Consider the following 22,662-nt stretch of genomic DNA (forward strand, 5'->3'; position numbering starts at 1 on the left):
ATTCTGATAGTAGTATTATTTTAAACGTCGTAATTTCATAAAAGTTTGAACTTTATTTGGTTACTTTGACCGTCACTATCTATTTGATGCTGACTGTACTATTTGATAAATTTCAAGCTCATTTTAAGCCCCTTAGGAGATTTCATCCAGGATAAAAATTCGTCCCTTGGACGACAATACAGTGTTGCCACTTTTTAATTTCTACTCTTTTTTGCCAAGCTGTATGTCTTGTCTTACTCAGTACAAATAAAACTGCTTTCAAGATAAAACCAATTTATTGCACTTCTAAATTATAAACGAAAATCAAGAAAAGATCTTACGATGAAATTAATTAAGTTGCCTTTGACAAGTTTTAATTTAGCCAGCTGCATAAAAAAAACTCTAGTACCCCCAACTTTAAAAAGTGCATACCGCTTTTATGAACAAATCCCATTCATAAAGCGGCTATGCACTTTTGCAGCTCCCTGTATTTAAGTCATTCATGCTGCATCTACACGTGCACACCTTTTAATGTTGTTAGGCTAAATTGAGCTATGAACTAAAGCCACTATCTATTACAATAGGTACCTACATATTTGTAAGATCATTGATCAGTGATCACCCATGACGAAAATTGGTATTCCTCATTTTGCCCGACATTCTTGAGGAATCTGAACAGTCCCACACATGTCCTCCTAACTCTCCATTGACCTACAGCTTGGCAGAAAAGAATATAAATTAAAAGAGGCAATGGCAACACTGTAGTGTCGTCCCGTTTTCTTATATAAATTAGTTTGAATGGGACGACACTACAGTGTTGCCACTTTTTAATTTCTACTCTTTTTTGCCAAGCTGCATATATTGGAATTATTGGACCGTTTACTTAGGTCCCAAATTCTTGTAAGATCAAGAAATTTAAGTACTTTTACGATAAAACTTAAAATATAAATTAAGCTAAGACTTCAGTATCTTCTCAATATGGCTAGACAGCCGTTCATAGGCCGCTTTATTTCTGTACAGCTGAATATTTGCTTTCACTTTTTTCATTAGGAGCGCCGGGTCAACGGTACTTAGCGTGATCAGGGCATCTGAAAAAAAATGAAGATTAATATATAAGTACAATGAAAAAATAACTTAAACATTAAATTATTTCTCCTAAATTGCCTAACTTATTATTTCACCGCGGGATTTTTTAAATGACTAGTACTTATAGTTCAAAGCATACTTTGGCGGTTAAGTTGACTCTAATGCTTGGCCTTATAAAAGAAATCAATAAAGGATGGACTTTTTGGGTGGTGGATGGGGGAGTCACAGATGCCACAAAGTGTTCTAAAATGGACCTTAAACGCTAGATCACAAGTCCCTAATTTCTTCACCTAGCATCTCCTTGCGGAACTCTTCCCAGGTGTCGTCCAAGTGTATAGATAAGTACAGATCTAATGCATAATTGTTTTCCTTCGTATTTTCACGGAAACGTTAGAACGTGTCTTGCTATTTCAGTCAGTAGGTATCGGTACAAAAAGTACTGTCGTTGGCTGACAAATACGAACGTTTTCGAGAAAATACAAAGGAAAACAATGATGCCCTGCATCTGTATAGCGCTGTACAGCGTACACAGCGAACTTACATTTGCGTTGTACAAGTATTATGTTGTACATCCTAAAATGAACCTTATAAAACAAGCATTAAAGTCTTACCTAGCATCTCCTTACGGAACTCCTCGGAGGTGTCGTCAAGGTGTATGAGCATGGCGCTGTACGTAGCATCGATGTGTGCGTTGTAGAGTATGGTATCGTACGGGACGGGGCGGTTTTTGAACAAAGTGGTCAGGGTCTGGACGGCGAAGGAACGAACTTTGTCGTTGCTATCGTCGAGACGTTTCAACACTCCTGTGAACAGGAAATATAAAATTTTAATAAACTAGCGACGCCCGCGTAGGAATCGTTAAAAACTTTTTCACGTCATTTTCATTCGTATTTTCAGTCCGGATTGGTCTGTGCCTTCGTCTTTTTTGCCTAACCTGTCAAAAATTTACAATATGGCAGACGAATGTTTGAAATGTCACGGTATTTAGAAATGATTTCGCATAAAATGTAGGTTTTTCTTCGCAAGCGTGATGAAAAACATAATTGAACTTACCAAAGTACAACTTGTGTAATATTCCAGCAGTGAAGCAACCTCGTCGAGTTGCCAACGTAGCTAGACAGCAGATGGCCCGAAGCGTGTGTTGTCTAGTCAGTGCCGAGTTGTCATCCAGTAAACTGTTGAGCAACGGGACTATTTGCTCTAAGAATGGCTCCAGGGACTCTTTTGTTGGAAACAGATTTACTTCCTGGAAAGTTATAAGTAGTTAAATTAAAGTCACTGTCAGACTTAGATTATAATTCCGTACACGGCGGGAAGAAGTTGATAACTCGAGATATTCTATTGAAGAAATTTGAACTTAAAATAAAATTTCATAAGGTTCCAATTTCTTAATTTTTTTCCGCCAGTTATCATCTTTTTCCCGCCGTGTACGGAATTATAACATGTAGGTACTTAAAAGTCGTGCTTCGCGCAGAAGCACCAGTGCCTATCAAATCAAATTTTGGTAGGTACAGCTGAGTCTCAAACGATTTCACGAACCATGCTTTCAGTTCTTAGCGCATAGCACATTATCTTTTGGCTTTCTATTCATATCACGAGAGATCTTTTGTGATGCTACACCAAGTTGTCATTTATTCCTATTACAATAAAGTTCAAATTATATTAGAGAAGCGCTAGTGGCCTAGCGGTAAAAGCGTGCGACTTGCAATCCGGAGGTCGCGGATTAAAACCCCGGCTCGTACCAATGAGTTTTTCGGAACTTATGTACGAAATATCATTTGATATTTACCAGTCGCTCTTCGGTGAAGGAAAACATCGTGAGGAAACCGGACTTAGCCCAATAAGGCCTAGCTTCCCCTCTGGGTAGGAAGGTCAGATAGCAGTCGCTTTCGTGGAAACTAGTGCCTACGTCTATTCTCGGGATTAGTTTTCAAGCGGACCCCAGGCTCCCATGAGCCGTGGCGAAATGCCGGGATAACGCGAGGAAGAAGAAGACAATAAAGTTGAAATTACTTTGTCCTTGTCCTGCTTATCTCCGTCTGGTTCCAACTCGTTGCGAGGGTTATCTTGTAATGCTGAACATGGACCGGCGATGGCGGCCATTCCGGTAGTGTCAGTCATATCAAATTGAGTTATATTCCCGTAACAATAGAGTACAACTTGCCTTGTCCTTGTCCTGCTTATCTCCGTCGGCCCCGCTCTCTGTCTCGAGCTCGTTGCGAGGATTCTCTTGTAATGCTGAACACAGACATGCTATGGCGGCCGTGCGAATTGCTTCTGCAGTGCGGCCTGGCTCCCATACCAAATTCACCAAAATCACCTCTGTGAAGGATGAAATAAGGATCAATTTCAATCGCAATGTTCACGAACTTTTAGTAACAAGATCGCCTACGTCAGCCACTTGCGAGCACACCAGAGACAGCAACGGAGTTGATAGCAGTCGCCGTGGCCGAATCGGCCGTGGAGTTATTATTATTATTGTTCTTTCTTTTATTTTCTCAGCATTTCATAAAATACTGGTGTAATGCACGGGCCGAAGCCAAGTGCATCTCATATTAATCTTCAAGGTGTTGATCGTTTTGGGTTTGGTTTGATCCGGGTAGAGTTTGTGTAACAGTTGGACGGGTTGATTCTGTTATTATTAAGGATCAATTTGTTTTAGAATAGTTATTTACGATACAAGTGCGTAAAAGAGGAAATTCGAAACGAGTGGCGATAAATTAAAACACGACCGAAGGGATTGTTTTAAATCGACACGAGTTGCGAATTACCTATTCGCACGTTTATCGTACAACGTTTTACAGTACATATGGCCCTTTAAACTTTTGACATCGCACAAAAAGTGCTATTTTACGCACTAGTGCGGGAAAATAGGACCATATGTACTGTAATTATACCTATGTATAAAGCTTTGCACAATGAAATTCCATATTTATTCTATATTTCAATGTACCTTCAATGATAATTTTCAAGAAAGCCTCAAGTATGTCGCCGCTGCACTTGCTGAAGTTGTCCTGTCGCCGCAGCAGCGCGGTGGAGAGAGCGGTGAACATCTTCAACTTGACCTCGGGGTCTACTTTGGGGGTCGCGAGGCATTCCTTCAGGAGGGGGGCTATGAGGTGCAGGTTGGACGACATGGCTGAACCTGTGAGGAGAGCAGCTGAGATTATGAGAATTGGAATGTTTTAACTGTTTTCGGATCACGCGTTCGCTATTAGTCTCGCCATTTGCACTAATGTGTGGATGGACTTATACATTGTAGGTTGTAATAGTAGTAGTAGATTATGTTTATCCAATATTTTCCCGGCATCCCAAAAAAACACCTGTCTGGCGTCAGCAGCGTCCAATTCAAGGCATCCGAGGTGATGTGGCGCGTATGCTTCTCGTACAGCGTGGTGAGCTGGTGAGTGTACGCCCGCAATTCTGTACGGAACGGAGCTTCTCCAGGTTCGCTTTAATAGTTACCACTATTCATCAGCACGCATTCCAAGAGACACCGGTCTGGCGTCAGCAGCGTCCAAGTCAGGGCGTCCGAGGTGATAGCGGCCAGGATGTGGCGAATATGCTTCTCGTACAGCGTAGTGACGGTACGCCCGCAATTCTATGCGGAACGGAGCTTGTCCAGGTTCGCTGTAATACGTACACAGTATTCATCAGCACACATTCCAAGAGACACCGGTCTGGCGTCAGCAGCGTCCAAGTCAGGGCGTCCGAGATGATAGCGGCCAGGATGTGGCGAATATGTTTCTCGTATAGCGTGGTGAGGGTACGCCCGCAATTCTATGCGGAACGGAGCTTCTCCAGGTTCGCTTTAATACGTTACCAGTATTCATCAGCACGCATTCCAAGAGACACCGGTCTGGCGCCAGCAGCGTCCAAGTCAGGGCGTCCGACGTGATAGCGGCCAGGATGTGGCGAATATGCTTCTCGTACAGCGTGGTGAGTGTACGCCCGCAATTCTCTACAAAACGGAGCTTGTCCAGGTTTGCTTTAATACGTACCAGTATTCATCAGCACGCATTCCAAGAGACACCGGTCTGGCGTCAGCAGCGTCCAAGTCAGGGCGTCCGAGGTGATAGCGGCCAGGATGTGGCGAATATGCTTCTCATACAGCGTGGTGAGGGTACGCCCGCAATTCTCTACAAAACGGATCTTGTCCAGGTTCGCTGTAACGAAAAACGTGCGACAGGACATTTTAACATTGAGCAAAACTTGCAAAAGGGACATTAGGCACATCAAATTTAATGTAGCTCCTTTTTATGAGAGACGTTTTGCAAAAAAGCTATTTTAGACGGAATGTCATACAGAATTTAGAGAAGGGACGAAAGATACAGTGCAAGAATAGTGTACCTGTAGTGACAAAGCCAAAAATTGTCGTAAGCTACAGAGTATAATACTATCATAGTCTCTTACATAAGGCCATAAACTGCGCCTTATCATCCACTGGCATGGCGTAGACGGTGAAGTTGATGGTAAACAGCTCTTCTGCTACTCGTTGGCAGCCCTCGCCGCAAAGATCCAGCACCGCTTCCGACACGTACAGGAGGCCTCTTTGGTATTTTTCCTTCAAATTTGTTGTTATAATTAATGAAGGGCGCTGGTCAGAAAAATGAAGTGCCGAGGTCTGTGACAACCTCAGAGGACATCTTTATTATTTTTATGCTACCTACTTATACTAAAAGTCGGTCGGTATACAGAAGGTCAAACTAAACATTTTTGACACTACACTTAATTGTCTAGAGCAGTCAACTCCTGCGCTGGTGGCCTAGCGGTAAGACCTTGCGACTTGCAATCCGGAGGTCGCGGGTTGAAACCCCGGCTCGTACCAATGACTTATGAACGAAATATCATTTGATTTTTACCAGTCGCTTTTCGGTGAAGGAAAACATCGTGAGGAAACCGGACTAATCCCAATAAGGCCTAGTTTGTACGCCTTATTGGGATTAGGCTAGTGCCTACGTCAATTCTTGGGATTAGTTGTCAAGCGGACCCCAGGCTCCCAAGAGCCGTGGGAAAATGCCGGGATAACGCGAGGAAGAAGAGAGAGTCAACTCCTGTAAGTCCTGTCCTGTATATGTCCTTCAACTTCGGCACTTCGGCAGTACTAGATCCTTTTGAACCCATGATTAAATTCGCTAAAACAATGAGCGCGACCGCAAGCGTCCAGCAGCAGGGGCCACCTCGTGGCCAGGCTGATAAAGTAGGTAGCTAATTAGTAATCCACATCTTGAGGAGATTCCTCACCTTTCTAACCCTACACCTGTCCGGATCAGCCAGCTCCTTGAATATGTCCTTCAACTTGGGCAGCACCAGGTCCGCTTGGGAGCCTTTGATGATATTCGCCAGGACGATGAGAGCCCCCCACGAGTCCATCTCGGCCTCGAGCAGAGGCCACCAGGTATCGGGACTGATGAAGTAGCCGAATAGCTCCGCTGCGCGTTTTATCTGGACAGGGAATAAGACAGGTTTTTAACTAGTAAAGTCAATTTTTATTTAAACTAGTAGTTCGCCCCGAACTGAGAACTCGCGGTTTGCCAAAAATTATATAGAGCGATTGACTTTGTTGCACCTACTTACTCGTATAGTTCGACATAAAATTGTAGAAAATAATTTTCAAGAAAAAAACCGACTTCTATGGGGGCCGGTGAAAGATTATTGTACATAGATGGTGCACTATGTAGAAAAGGAGGTAAAACCATCCAGTTTTCTAGTAGGTAGCATTTCGTTTCTGTAAGGGTCGCAGTTTTAGCCTCACGAACCCACTTCTCTGATAGCAGTTCGGTTCTGTGAGGATTGCAGTTCGATCCTAACCAAAACCACTTTTCTAGTAGCATTTCGTTTCTGTAAGGCTCGCTTCTGTAAAGTTCTAATCTAACTAGAGATGGGTCGCGGGTATTTACCCAATTTACCCACCCAGGTAAATACCCGGTAAATACCCATCTACCCGGTATTTACCCGTATCTACCCAAATGGACGGGTAGATTCATTTCTTGTTGCACATGTCGATTTGTGTTAAAGTGGAGATATAAACCGAGTTAATGGCTGTAATTATTGTGTGTCATTTAAAATGAAATGGTTTAGTTGCAGTTGCAGTTGTAACTAAGGAATTTTTAGTACAATTTTGATAAATATTAAAAAAACGCCGTCATAAGAGTATTTTTTTTAGACTTGAGTAAATTATCGTACTTATACGTTGATAATACACATTCCAACTTCGGTCGGCGGGGGGTGTGGTTGGGGGGAGGGGGGCAAAAGTGAATTTTTTCATATTTCTTGGAATCTGTCATTAATATCGAAAAGTGTTGTATGTACAAACTAAAGTAGACATAATTTTCTACAAAAAAGGTTATATACATTTTTGTCCTAAAACTAAATGTGTTTGACTTATAAGCTTCCCAAGTTGGGATACTGCACAATTTTTTTTTATTATCATTCATAACTATTCTTTATTTTCATCTTTCTAATGTATATTAAAAGCATTTTAAAACATTTCCGGAAGCCAGGGAATGATTTTACACGATTTTTCTAATTGGACTGATATGTTAAAATCGAACTTCACCTCATAGCAACCTTTTCGTAATTAGTTTGAACATACATTTTATGTAACATTATAAAAAAATACTTAAATTAATCTTATTTATACTCACATACCATTAAACACATCAAATTTAGAAGAAAAACGAAAATACCCGCGTATTTACCCGCGGGTAGGTAAATATCGGGTATTTACCGGGTAGTTACCCATCTCTAAATCTAACCTAAACCACTTTTTTTCGGTTCTGTGAGGATCGCAGTTCAAACCTAACCTAACCCACTTAACGGCGCGTGCGGTGCGGTGTACGGGGGTTTGAGCGGGAGGGGCTAGTAAGTTTGGCATCATTATACTTTATACCTACATTTTATGGTAGGTAATCATAGTGGTTTATTTAGCTTAGGTATCAGTGGTTTTCCGGGTCAAGGTCCGAGTCCGGGTCCGGGTCCAGTTCTGGGTCCAGGTTCAGGTCCAGGTCCAGGTCTAGGTCTTGGTCCAGGTCCATGTCCAGGTCCAAGTCCGGGTCCAGGTCCGGGTTCAGGTCTAGATAAGAGCCCGGATCCGGGTCAGGTCTGGCTCCAGGGCCAGCTCCGTCAAAATCTAAATTCGAAATCGCCAAACGTGTAGTCATTGAAGAGTTCTGTTCTGATCATCATCAGCAGTTCCACTTCATCAAATGCGACAGTTTTTAATGTAAATTCTTGATTTTCTGATGAAAATACACAAATCTCTATACGCATGCCTTTAAGATTTGAGGAGTTCCCTCGATTCCTCATGGATACCATCATCAGACCTCGAGCTTGAAAAAAATGTGGCTTAAAAACTTAACTTGCTTAACAAACATAACGAAGAGGACAAATCGCCAAACGTGAACTATGCGTCGTTGAAGAGTTCCGTTCTGATCATCATCAGCAGTTCCACTTCATCAAATTACACTTTTTTGAATGTATATGCTTGATTTGTTGATAAAACACATAAATCACTATATGTATGCCTTTAAGATTTGAGGAGTTCCCTCGATTCCTCATGGATCCCATCATCAGAACTGGGTTTTGACAAAAACGGGACCAATCTGTATGCATATACATACAATCAAAAAAATAATCTTCAAAATCGGTCCAGTAATGACGGAGATGTGGAGTAACAAACATAAAAAAAATCACAATCGAATCTCCTCCTTTTGAGATTTGGAAGTCGGTTAATAAATGAGGGCGCCACTTTCTACGTAGCTGTCACATTTATGACGTAAAATGCTTACACATGGCAACAATTTATAGTCTTTCAACCCATTTCCGTCAGTAGAAAAAAGCGGCTAAAAAATGTAGGCGCGAAGGGTTATCGTCCCATAGAAAATTTCAATATCGCGCCTTTTTCTACTGACAAACTTGTTTGACCGACTATAGTATGGAAATTTTAGAGTTCCATTGGATCAAAAATCGCATGGATATATTACAAGGTCTGTGGAGCCCTTAACTGATACTGTATCTGTGGTAAGCCGAAATATTTCCTGTCAAATTTCAAATACCTATATTATGTTTATTTTTATCTTGTTAATTATTACAAAATGGTAAATTTAAAAACGATATTATAAAAATGCAAGCCGAGCACTTTCATCTAATACCAAACTGGACCATACTTTCTTGCAAAAAAATGACCAGAATAGCAAGACCCCTCACAAATAGCTTTTTAGCCTTCTAAGCTCTTCTAGCTCAATAACCCCTTGATCGAGCCTGCTCATAATTTAATGACTAAAATATAATGCCCTCAACTACACGTTTACGCAATTTAATTTAAATTAGAACAAATTTACTTAAGTTCTTGAGTATCAATAAACTATCCTCTGATAGTTCAGGTTAAAAACATCGAAATGCCGGGACGTGCCCCTAGCCAGCCGCGTGTCCCAAGTCGAATGTAAGAACTTCGTTCGCTTCGCTCGCTCGTTCGAAAATGTGTAGGTATAATTCCGCTACCAGATGTGCAGTGACCGTATTTGCCAACGGTGTTGACGTGCTTTGTTGAACCTTCTCACCATGCCAATGTCAATTCTATTTCTAAAGCGGTAAGATCACATCTAGAACAACTCTGTCATCACCGTCACTAGCCCCACGATGTAGCGTCCTCACGATGGTGTTAGCGTGATCTGTGGAATATTATCACCATGCAAATATCAACTCTATTTCTATAACAAATAAGATCACCTCTAGAATAACTCGGTCATCATCGTCACTAGCCCCGCGGTGTAGCGTCCGCACAATGGTATTAGCGTGTTGTGTGGAACCGTCTTCCGCGCATACCACTAGCCAGCACAGTAACTGGGCTACGCGGAGACGTGCGTCTGCCTGCCAGCCCTCCATTTCTAGAACAATCGTAAAGCCACAGATGATGTGCTGTGCAAGTTACATTTATTGTACACATACACACATGAGCAATTCAATAATACGGGTCACTTCTTATGGAAATATCAATACTCAGTGATCCATTTTCAATGCTCTTAAATACAGTGAAACCTGGATAAGTGAGACTTCAAGGGACGAGCAGATTTGTCTCACTTAAAGGGGTATTCCACTTACCCAGGCTCTCAGTTAGCCAGGTACAAAAAAAATTCTGTCTCATTTACAGAGGGTCCCATTAATAGAGGTGAGAATAAAGGATATATCTCAGTTATACAGGTGGTTAATAAGGTATTTTGTAATTATCTTTAAATGTTTAGGTAAAATAATACTTGTCCCTAAATATTTTTTAAGTCTGTTTAAATATTTCTTTGAATTTATTTTGAATGATTTTCCAAAGGATAGATTTTTTCAATTAAATTTGATACGGATTTCATTGCGTCTTAGAAATTTATTAAATGAAAATTTGTTTATGTTGATGTTTGATGATGTTTGATGTTTAGACACAATTAAGCAAATGCGGAATTTGTGGATAGACTAAGAGTTAGTAAGAATACGGAAATAGATCAATAAAGTCCAAGTTAGAGAGGTCATAGATTGACGTTATCTCAGATACAGAGGTAAGGTGTATTCGGGTATTACCGAATGTCGGATAATTCCGAAATTCAGATGAAAATCACCCTTAATTCCATCATAATAAAAGTCTCTTTCGGAATTATCCGACAGTTTTCGACATTCGGAATTACCCGAGTAAACCTTAATTCGTAAAAAATTCTAAAAAAACAATGAGGAAAATGTAATCTTATAAATATAGTCTCGGTAAAAGAGGTAAAATACACTCTCTGTCTCAATTATAGAGGTAAATATGACTATAAAATTACAACAACTAATCCCAGTTATAGAGGTTCGTTTTATCTCACTAACAGAGGTAATTCAGTGCTAAAGTGTTGGGACCGCACCATGAGTCCCAGCTATAGAGGTTTCTCACTTATCCAGGTCCCACTTAACCAGGTTTCACTGTACATATAATGATAACGGCATCGCTACAGAAACGGGAAAATTCTGACTCACTACAATACTAGCTCGTCGCAGATGATATGCAGTGGATCCTTAAAGTCAATCAAACTTGAATCTTAATCAATTGCTATAAATTTGTGTTTCCAATTATCAAAAATGACATTCTGAGAGGTTAGCTAAAGAAGAATTGTAGGAAATATCTTGGCCAATCTAGTTCAAGGGAATCAACATCCTCAAAAATATTTTTTAAAGGTATTTTGTACCTGGCACCATGGACACAGTTAACTGACTTTCTTTGTAAACCTTACTGTCATAAGATAAAGGGTTTTTCATATTTTTAAGTATCATTCTGTCTTATCACCTCTTCCAATAGCCGGCACAATCTTCCCAATATTGCTTTGCACCAGCTGCCTGCAGCCAAGATTGGGTCTCGTCACGTCAGGGTAGTGTGGCGGCACGTCCTTGAGAAAATCCGTTCTTTTCTTGAGGTCCTCTTCATTTTCCTCCATATACTGAAGGCCAATATCCGTCCAGAGTTTTGCGGCTATTTCTCTGATGTTTTCTATTACATCACTCATGCTGAAAACGATTTACAAAGTTCATACAATTTTAATTGGGACTTGTAATAAGTGAGAGGGTGCAATTTGCTTACATATTTCTAAAATAACTTTGCATTTGTCTGAGTACCCACAACACAAGCTTTCTTAAGCTTACTGTGGGGCTTAGTCAATTTGTGTAAGAATGTCCAATAATTATGTATTTATTTATTAACTAAAACTTATTCTCAATTAAAATAAAACTACATAACGAGCCATCTTTGTCTGTGAAGACTTGCATATCCTGAAGTTTTTTTATATGTTCCACCAATGGAATAGATAGCAATATATTAATCCTTTATCTGGTAAAAATTTTACTTAATGTTAATCAAAAAGAAAATGAAATAGATAAGTATTCCCATTTTTTTAACGTTGTACCTTAATTACAATGTAAACTTGCCTGGTCAACAGCAGAGGAATCATGCGATGCCAGAATGAGTACCGGTCTCTGTAATTCAGCATCCAGTTGCCGACCTCCTCCGTAACCGCCAGCCGGACTGGGCTGTTCTCGTCAAACAGCTTCTCGGCCATTGGAGTGATGGACAGTTCAAAGCACTTGGCGTTTCCAGCTATTACTATTGCTCCTAGAATAAAAATTGGATTGGTGTGGCCGAAATCAAACAAGAGTAGTATACCAATTCCACACTGGCCACAGTTATAGCCAGTCTTAATAATTAATTAATTACAGAATAAGTTTGGTATGGACCATAACAATAATATGGGACAATTAACAGTAGTTCCTGCTCTAATAACTCCAGATAGGCATTGGCAGGCACATAAGACATTTATCCTCCAATCCAATCCAATCCTTAGAAAGCTAAATTTTTGTGCTTATAAAACTTGTACACATTATTATAACTTCTCAGTAACCTACTACTTTACTAATGTAGTATAAACTTACCAATAGCCTTAATCGACGCCACCCGAACCTTATAATGTTGATGAGCAAAGTTAGACAGCACTGGTTTGACATAGCTCTCACTCTGGAAATGGAAGTCCCGAGCCAGGGTCCTCGACAGCAGAATAATGCACTCGCAGGCCTCCAGCTTCACCTTCGGAAACGGGTCCGTGCTGGTCTTCGTGAGAATGCTTGTGAAATCATTGATGAATGGGCTAAGGAGATGCGACACGTTGTATTTTATAAGTATCTGGTGAACTAGCTCTACTAAAATTAAACGAATCTCTTCAGATTCTTCCACAATCTCCGGACAGCCAATCCGACGGACTAGAACTGGTAAAATGTAGGTTAAATAATAATCGTTTAACGGTAACCGGCCAATGAAGTTAGAGATTATTGCAGCTGCAGTCTCTCGACAAGCCTCAGAAGAATCGGCGAAACTCTTCAAGACGTAAGCATAGACCTCTGGGAAAACGACAGTTAAGTCGCAATCTTTGTGCTCCGGGGTCTCAAATATCTCTTCGTTGATCTTTAGCAGGGCTTGTTTTCGAGTCATCTTCGACTCGCTTTGCAAAGCGGTGATGTGCTGCTCAAGGAACGCACGAGGGTTCGCCGCAAATTGTGTTTTCTGAGATTCAGTCATTATTGTAGCTAGCTATTTTTGTATGCTTGGAAATAATCTCGTTTTATCGACTAAACCACACTTTTTTTTATATTGATAAACAAAATGTGGTTTCCATGACGACACGAATTTGACATTTGATTTTTTAAAGGTTCTATCTTAAAAAGAAGCAAAAGAACTAGAAACTGAATGTGTTTTGCAGCTAAAGCACTCATTGAATCAAATATATGCAAAATGCTAGACGTAAATATTAAAGCATTTAATTTGTGTAAAATTCACTTGTTTCAAATATATTTATTGCTATCAATTGAAAATAAAAATGTATGCGTTTACCGGAACGTTTCATAACTGGACTGTGAAACGTGCGCCAATCACAGCTCGCCAAGTAAAGCTGTCAACGTCTTCATTTTCATGAATGGACGAGATTCTTGAGTCATTCTTCTCTTCATTTTATTTCGATCTCTCTAGCTGCTGAAGTTAAAAGTTATAGTATAAATTAGAGTAACGAGATATTACAGAAACGTATTTACAATGTTGAAATTCAGTGTGTTTAATTTATTATTACTTGCGGCGGTGCTGCAGGGGGCGTTCGCTTTAAGAGAAGGCGAATGTGAGGTGTGCGTGAAAACAGTCGAGAAATTCGCAGCCACGTTATCAGACAGCGTAAAGAAAGACCCCAAATTGATAGAGGCTGAGTTCAAGAAGTTCTGCAAAAACTCTAAGAGCAAGGAGAACAGGTTTTGCTACTATTTAGGTGGCCTAGAAGAGTCTGCAACTGGTATCTTGGGTGAGCTCTCGAAACCACTCAGTTGGTCAATGCCCGCTGATAAAATCTGTGAAAAATTAAGGAAAAAGGACGCCCAGATCTGCGATCTGCGATTCGACAAGCAGATTGACTTAAACAATGTTGATTTGAAGAAATTGAAGGTGAGAGACTTGAAGAAGATCCTGAACGACTGGGACGAGGTGTGCGACGGCTGCATCGAGAAGACGGACTTCATTAAGAGAATAGAAGAGCTCAAGCCTAAATATATGAATAGCGGTCGATCTGACTTGTAATAGTTCAATAATAGGTAAGCATTTGCTTTCACTAACCTAAATAAGTACTTTCTAGTTAGACATGCATTGTGACTTGAAGTTCTTCTGACAAAACTGAAAATCAAATTAAATAGTTTAACCATTCTATCTTCCTGTTAAGCTTTTCAAGATACACAACATTTTGAAAATTACTCAATAGTTAAGATACATATCTTGGCAAGGTAACTCTGGACACATACAAATTTTAAATTTTACTTCATGCACATACACACACACACATCACAGTCTGGAACAAGCTTTTAGTCGCAAGAAGTGGATACTAACCAGCCACAACATGTGATAAAAATTATTGTGATTAAGAGATTGAAGCCAACAATTATGTTTCACGATTTTTATTTTCCTTTCTATCTGTTCTGTGAATTGAATGGGTGATCAAAATGTATGTGTAGTGCCAAGACTGTGATTTCAAAATGGGTTGACTATTTGTTAGCTACAATATATGATTGTTTGAAAAATTCCCTTCAGATAATTGTCTCTTCTTTTTAAATTGGCAGCCTGAATTGGAATAAGTAAGACAATAATATGAGATTGAAATAAATGTTATAAAGAAAAGTATTTAACACAATAACTGCAATGTTCTGCTGCCAGAGTGCAGTGCAGTAAACTATAAATTAACTTATACATACTATGCCTCAAACAGTTATTTGACAAGTTTTCACTATGACTTTGATTGTGTGTGATTTTAATTTTTACTTGTGGTTTAACCACTACTGTGACTTTCTGATTTATCAATGAACTAATACTTATATCAGCTCTCTGAACAACTGGTCTATTACTCACAGTGGCGGATTTCCCTTAAGGCCCAGTAGGCCCGGGCCTAGGGTGGCCAGATATTAGGGTCAGCATTTTATATGGTGGGTCCTGAGAAAGGGGCGGCTAGTACTTACAACAGTGCCTGAGGCCTAGGGCGGCAAAGACTGCAAATCTGCCACTGATTACACACAAAATACAATACCTACATATCTTAACCTCTTGTCCAAGTATGATAAGGATTCTGACCAAATTTTAAGTTATATTATTGCTCTATTTTCTTACTTATTTATTATTTTATTATTTTCTGCTCTATACAGCACAATCAAGGTTATAACTCACAATTTTTGACCTCCAGACACTTGTGAAAGGTTAATAATATGCCAAAGATTAATAATGTATTTTCTTTTGTTCCAGAATAATAAATGAAATGTGATATCAACATCAACAACTAGGCTCCTTGGTCTAGCCTGAATAGAACATCAATTGCATTTAAGGACTCTGTGAGTGTTGTGGGAATGTTTGTGCACACATTGAAGTAAATTATTGTAATTATTAAGTAAATATTTTTATGAACTCTGTGGTTTTATTACTGACTAACATTTTCAACTCTATTTCAATGGCAAAAAGGTGCTTATTTTAATTTAAGGAACTGCAACTTTGTCTAATATCTGCAAAGTCTGAGCTGAGCTAAGTTTGCACATGCTTAGCAGCAAATTGACAATGTATCGCCGCACCATACTACTTGACGTAGCACTCTGCGTACAGACTAGACATTAGTATACTAGACAGGGTCTAGTCATATGGCTAATGGCAAAATATATGTCTTTTAAGTATTTATTACATATACTTATGATATAAATAAATCTATAAGTTTATTTGAAGCTGGCCCCAGACTTGTACAATCAGTAAGGTAATTAATCTCAAACAGGTGTATTGTTTAACACATTCAATACCACTAAGTGCTACGGGTTACGCTCGTAGCGCGTAGCCACGGTTTCGTCGTATGTAGCGCGTAGTCGCTACGAACAGTGTACCCGACAGTCGGGTTCTTGGTGTTGAATGTGTTAATACTCATCCTCAGTAGAGACACTATAAGCATAGCATAAAAACATCAATGAACAGTATTGCCAATTTTCAGCTTATGTGATGTTCTTAATGATGCTTATATTGCTGACTGTACATATGGATTACACAATAACCCCCTAAAGTCTATTTTTTTATTCGGTAGACTAAAATGACATTTCCTAGTATGAACATAAAATAACATTTCATAGTATGAAATGTCATTTTAGTCTACCGAATTAAAAAAGGGACTTTAAGTAGCTGCCCAGGCTGTTGGCTTCAGGCCAAAGTGCAATCCATATTTTCTGTTATATAAGGCAAAACTTTAAAATCTGACCTACAAACTAGGTCAGATTTTAAAGTTTTGCCTTCTTATTGGCACTTGATGCAACTTGGATTGGGAAAGGAAATTTCGTTATAGGGAATAGGCAAAGTGACTAAACACTATCTAATACAAAAATAAAGATTTATTGGACAACACAACAATTACATAGGCATAACACAACATTTTTTTAAATCTGGATGAAATAACAATCGTAACATTGTTTTCACCATTATTTAGTAGAATCACACATATATTAAGTTGAAATGGTGTTATTGCATACCTAAAGTTTTATCTAGTGGTACTTATAATTCCTGTGGCGACCTGAAATAGAAAAACAATGCAAAATTTTAAAACCTCAAACTTGCAACGGTAACATTTTTAGGTAAGTTAAATGGCCTGGGGCTGCAATCTTAGGACTTCTGACTGACTGACTGATGGGCCTATCGCGAACATCCAAAATCGGAATTTCGGTATCTGCCTCTCTATAGTCTCTTCTCTATCGTTCGCATATGCAAGAGCGGTAGAGAGTTTTGGAGGAAAAAATAAGGGCAGGCCTCCGTCACACGCTCAAGGCCACGCGCTATATGCCTACCGCTCGGCGTATCGTCGACGATACAACCGACAGAGGGCCGCCGAACGCCCGCCTGAACGCTCGCACCGCACGTTTCCCGCGCTTACGCTTCGAAATGCCGAAACCACGTAATTATTGTGCAGTAAATGGGTGTAAAAGGAAAAAGCCTATAATAAAGATTCATCTTTTTATGGCGGGCTGAAGGTCCCACCTGAAACGTTTAATAATTATATTGAAGGGTTAGAAAAAGTATTTTTAAATAATTTTGACGACGTAATAATTAATCGGCCTGGTAGCACCGTATTACAACTTTTAATAAATAAATAATAAAATAAAAATCGTTTATTTCAGATCATTGATCCATAGCGTTATTAGTAGCGTTAAAAACCGTTGATTTTCCGTTGCTTTGCTCCTGAGTATTTATTAAAATTATTTACGCGATTTAGGATATTTACAACTATAAAATTTAATAACAGAGAATTCCGAGAAGGGAAAAAAATATAAATCATTATATAAGACTAAAACATATTTCATTGACTTATAAAAAATATGGTTGACCCGCCACATTCGTTTTATTACAATAATCATCATCTTAGGTAGATGCCTGCAACCCTAGCGCATTCTTACGATGACGCGTTAGCACGTGATTCGCACGGCGGGCAACACAGTCTCGACTCTTTGTGCGCGTACTTAAGGTACATTTCTTCTTGTCCTGAGCAGCAGGTATTATTATTAAGGTTTTGTAGGCTATTATAGCGTAGGTATTTTCGCTTTTGTTTGGGAATGAAGTATCTGTTACGTAGTAACTATTTATTAATCTGTGATAAGGGCACTTACTGATCCTTCCATAGTTAATCGCGTAGAAGAACACCATGTTAGCGATGAGTATCTGGAAGAAGGGGGCGACGCCCACTTTCCGAGGCTGCATGTACTTGTGCTGCCATCTCCACCAGGCTGCGGGTAAGTGAGGATACACCATTGCAATATTTTGCCGGTAGAGGCGCTACTGCCGCGAAATGGGCCACCAGAAATGTTTGAACTCTAAACACCTAGTATCAGGCGTGGCTCACTCCGCGATTTCGTCGCTTTGCTACAGGTAGCTAAAGGCTCCTCTTCACGTTGGGCCAACTCCAACGCCAACGAGGGACGCAGCCACGCGGTAGAATGAGATAGCAATATCACTTGCTCCCTCTAACGCATAAATGCGTCCCTCGTTGGGGTTGGCGTTGGCCCAACGTGAAGAGGAGCCATAAAAGTACATCCATTCCACACCAATTTTGGTGGTTAGCCATAAGCCGCGTGTGGCGCTGTCGCCACCTAGCGGCCATATCTGTCCTGATCATAACAGACGCGTTTTATTAGAGAGTGAGTCTTCTGTACCTAGTACTATTATTTATTCTGTGCTAGTATTCAGAATAGGATAGAGTAAAAAGCTTAGGGAACCTGCCGTAAGATATTGTAGAGGAAAAACCATGGCTCATCAGGTGAAGTAATACATTTCTATCAATACCTACTAAAAGTACTAGCAGTGTTATTTGTACCTAGTACCTACATAGGTTATTTGTATCTTTTTGTCATATTGTGTTAGTGAGGAAATATGAATGGCTCTTTGAAGATTCTAAAGTGTTGAATTTTACTGCGGACACTGCGGTTGGCCTTTCTTCCTAAAAGTTTGCCGATGCCGAGCCCTTTTCGAAACTTATAAATTATAGGTACTTGGATAAATAGGTACCCCTGCTCCAAAGGCCCATAAAGGCAGAAGGAGATTTGGTCCTTCTAGCAAACCACGCTGGGAGTTCAATCAGTTTCACGTCGCCGAATGGAGTATCAGCTGAAAAATACACATGCACATGACGACATGGAAGAGTTTTATAATTTAAGCCACATATTTTACAATTGGTACCATGGTACCTACCCGTTTTGCTAATATTTCATTAATTTATGCATTTTAAAATTGGTGTCCAGTCCCCGCTCAGTTTACGGGTGGCAATATATCCGTAAGGCTAGTGGGATTTTTGTAGCTCTCAAGGAATATGTGATACTTAAGGTGGGATCAGACGGTTCATTTTGTGTTCATTTTCGTGTTTCATTATTCATCTTTCACTCAAAGTGACACGCGTGAACACAAAATGAACCAAAAGTGAAAAATGAATTCATTAGTGAAATGATCCAACAGTGTTGTTTATTTCATTCGGCATCTTTCACTCGCACTCCGAATGAACGAAAAATGAACAGTGTGAACACAGAGTGAATGTTCATTCCGATTTTGCATATTGTTCTCGAATCCTGTGGTTAGTAGTATCTATTAGACTTCTTGGAAAAATCAGGATATGGTATTTATACCTGTACTTGGTACCTGTAAAATTATTCCAGAATTCCAAAATAATCGTGAGTAGCAAGGTATCGCAGTAAAATTTTATGAATTATTCGGCTTGGTATTACATATATATACTGCGGCTGTAGCACGGTCGCATTTTTATCGCCTGTTACCATGCCTGTCACGTTCTAAGTGTGTAAGTGCGAAACCGACGGGCATAGTGACAGGCGATAAAAATATGTAGAACCATGCTGCCACCGCTGATGCAACTAATAGTAGAAGTTCTTCAAAATTACTTAAATTCATCCGCAAATGATTGCGATACAATTCCGGATCTTCAATGGCTAGTTTCCCCAATGTATTCGAAGCTCGCGCCCACCACCGTCGACGTTTTCTTTGCTTTTTGCTTGTTAAGATCTTTATTAAATGATCACAAATAAAAATTTATCCAAGACGCACAACTTCATTCGACGCCATAGTGAAAGAAAATGAAAAGTGAATAATCTTAGCACCAGCACCGTGTGAACATACAATGAATGAAAAATGAATCATTCACTCAAGTGAACATTCATTCGAGTGAACCGTCTGATCCCACCTTTACTTAATTACTGGGATCAGGATGATGAATGTGCAGATGCTATATACTTATTCCATTTATCGCACCTTACTCTATTAAAATGAATAAGATAAGATAAATGAATAAGATGTACCCGAAGATGAACCTATTCGGGTAGCTTTGTATCACCCCCTAACGTTCGGTTAGATATTTCGGAATATAACCCATAGATACCTACCTATCAATAAAATAAGCGTTTGGATTCGGAATCACCTGTCGTTACGGGGTGATTTGGAGTTATGTATCGCATCTGCGAGGCCCTTTTCTTTCACTGTGCCCGAAGGCCTGCGCGAGGCCCTCCTTCGGGCACGAAGGCGTGTGCAAGGGCCCACTTCGCCCACGGCTAGCTACGCCACTGCATTAAATTACTTTCTTGTGGCTAAACAGATCGGTAGACAGGGTAGATACGTACGTTTCCCATAATATTTTGCAGGGTCGTAAGGCCCATGCGTCTTACGATCATACTCTTTAGGATAGTCTCCTAAACCCATTATAATTTTGATATTGCCAAATCACTACGTTTTACTTAAAATGTCGTAAATGACAAACAATAAGACTATCTATAGACCGTATAATTTTTTCTTTTCTCGATTTATTAAATTCCAAAAAGTAATAGACTAACATAAGGGTGCGGCCAAACATGCGGCAATTCGCTGAGTGCCGTAATTTTTTTTTATCATGGATGTCAGCGAGTCCCGCCGTGTCTGCTACCATTTTAATATTTATTTGTGACGTTCCACGGGAAAAGGTACCTTATGAGGGTTTCTAGTTTCGGAGATATGAAATGTTTTGTAAAGAGGTGAAAAAATGCTCAATTTTTTTTTATTGTGTGATCTGAAACCTTAATGCGTAACGTTTGTTTACCTGTTTTTATTTTTGTTATAAGTTAGTTATAAGCCTAGTAATGTGGTCTCAGAGTTTAGTAGAAAAGGTACCTTATGGAAAAAAGATTGAAAATTCCCAAAAAAACTAGTCAATACGGGAAAAGAAGTTTGGTAGAGAACTGTATTAGCATTCTGCAAAACTAATTTGATAATTTCAGTTCTGGTTGGGGCGCCTCGCAAATATTATAACCGTACATAGACCGACATCACAAATCCAAGTAGCCTGCTATTATACCAAAGTTACTCTCATCAAGTCTTTCTTAACTAGAATAATCTTCATTTGGTTTGGTCGCATGCAGTAAATCAGCCATTGGTTTGCTGAAAAATGCCAATACCCGACGCATTACCTTATGGAATATCTGAGGTCATTGAACCTCAATGCCGCTTATCTTCAATAGCAACCGAAATATATTATTGATAAGAAATAGACGATTTATACCATCTTAACCCCAAAATATTATTAGTTTATCCTAACTGTTCCATCATCATCATGCCTCATCATGTAACTTAATCACAAGGTACCTTTTCATTACATACAAATTATTGGTCTTTTTAAGATTATTATGACGAAGAACTAATTAAATTTGGGGCAGTTTAATGTAAATTAATATTTTCTATTCATAAAAGATAAACTGTAATATGATTGATATTTTGTAGTGATGTATTATTAGATTTATTTCCATAAGGTACCTTTTCGTAAATGTATGGAGCAAATACTGTTATTGTTATGTAAGTTTAAAGTGGCATAAGGGGTTAAATATAGTATTTAGTTGGGGTTTTAGGATTTATTTCATTTGAATGACAGAATTTCTTTCATATGTGCTCAGAAAAATTGATTGTGTGTCACATTAAAAGTAAAAATATCCAATTTTGTGATTTTATATGAAAAAGTCAGAAAATACATTTTCACCTCTGTTTGTCGGTATTGTTTTTTGCTTAAACTGTCTGTCAGTGTCGTTTTCTAATAGATACAATTTAAATCTTGAGAGCTCATTGCAATCAATCGTGAAAATGAAATAAGTAAAACTTTATTTTCAAGAGATTGGTTAGTATACACATAAATCAGTCGATATCAAAAGTTTCTATTTCCATTACAGAACAAGTCGCAATATTTTTTTAATCTCAGATATATAAGGTATTATTATTTGTACTCAACTATGTAACTTACTTCAGGAACATAGTTTTTTAGGCGGCTAAACTTAAAACTTCTCTATCGTAAAGTTGCTCATTTCACAACATTATTTTTCAACCGACGAAAAAAAAACGGAGGAGGTTCTCAAGTCGACGCGTATATATTTTTTTTTTTATGTATGACCACGCATAACTTTTTACAGAGATGTTCGATTTTGATAATTATTTCTTTATTGGAAAGGGTATACCCCGAAGTTGGTCCCATATAAATTTGGAAAAAAAAATCCAACCTTAAGGGTAGGAAAATAGGGGATGATTGATTTTTTCACTCACCGATTGTAACGTATGACCACGCATAACCTTTTACAGAGTAGTCGTAATAATAATAAAAATTTGGAAAAAAATCCTACCCTAAGGGTGGGAAAATAGGGGTAATTTATTTATATTACAGAAAAAATAATAGTTAAAGTAGGATTATTAATATAACAGTTAATAGCTAAAGCAAGGTAGGTAGCTATTTTAAAAGTAATCAAAAAGTAAGCATGTAATAATTTGTATAAATTATAGCCACAGAAAATTATAAAATAAAAACTTTTTAACAAAAAAAATAACCGCCGAAAAAAAACTAAAAGGAAAAAAAAACCGGCACTAACACGAAACGAGTCGACCAACAAAAACAATAGCACACTGAAAAGAAAAAAATAATTATTTTGTCTTCATTAACGCAAGTGAATACCTATGAACTATGTATATACATACTTCTGAAATCAATCACACAAATCTGC

General features: G+C 38.9%; 3 protein-coding genes across 3 annotated transcripts; 1 reads left to right on the plus strand and 2 right to left on the minus strand.

Annotated features, from left to right (window-relative positions):
- Positions 1-256: 256 nt before the first annotated feature.
- LOC134791363 (dynein axonemal assembly factor 5) lies at positions 257-13,271 on the minus strand. The gene is made up of 12 exons (XM_063762373.1): positions 12,502-13,271; positions 12,001-12,184; positions 11,366-11,583; positions 9,796-9,953; positions 6,310-6,510; positions 5,479-5,629; positions 5,067-5,231; positions 4,019-4,210; positions 3,230-3,387; positions 2,119-2,311; positions 1,677-1,868; positions 257-1,067 (listed from the first exon to the last, which is right to left on the minus strand). The coding sequence occupies exons 1-12, from the start codon at positions 13,139-13,141 to the stop codon at positions 934-936; spliced, it is 2,586 nt and encodes an 861-aa protein (XP_063618443.1). The 5' UTR covers positions 13,142-13,271; the 3' UTR covers positions 257-933.
- Positions 13,272-13,568: 297 nt separating this feature from the next.
- Positions 13,569-15,544, plus strand: LOC134791361 (mesencephalic astrocyte-derived neurotrophic factor homolog). Its single transcript, XM_063762371.1, has 2 exons — positions 13,569-14,193; positions 15,386-15,544. Exon 1 carries the CDS (start codon positions 13,652-13,654, stop codon positions 14,177-14,179), a length of 528 nt encoding a protein of 175 aa, XP_063618441.1. The 5' UTR covers positions 13,569-13,651; the 3' UTR covers positions 14,180-14,193; positions 15,386-15,544.
- A 1,005-nt stretch (positions 15,545-16,549) lies between these two features.
- Positions 16,550-20,411, minus strand: LOC134791851 (putative ATP synthase subunit f, mitochondrial). Its single transcript, XM_063762982.1, has 4 exons — positions 20,275-20,411; positions 18,662-18,760; positions 17,767-17,883; positions 16,550-16,679 (listed from the first exon to the last, which is right to left on the minus strand). Exons 1-4 carry the CDS (start codon positions 20,351-20,353, stop codon positions 16,651-16,653), a joined length of 324 nt encoding a protein of 107 aa, XP_063619052.1. The 5' UTR covers positions 20,354-20,411; the 3' UTR covers positions 16,550-16,650.
- Between the last annotated feature and the right edge of the window lie 2,251 nt (positions 20,412-22,662).

This window comes from Cydia splendana, chromosome 6 (genome assembly GCF_910591565.1).
Source record: "Cydia splendana chromosome 6, ilCydSple1.2, whole genome shotgun sequence".
NCBI lineage: Eukaryota > Metazoa > Arthropoda > Insecta > Lepidoptera > Tortricidae > Cydia > Cydia splendana.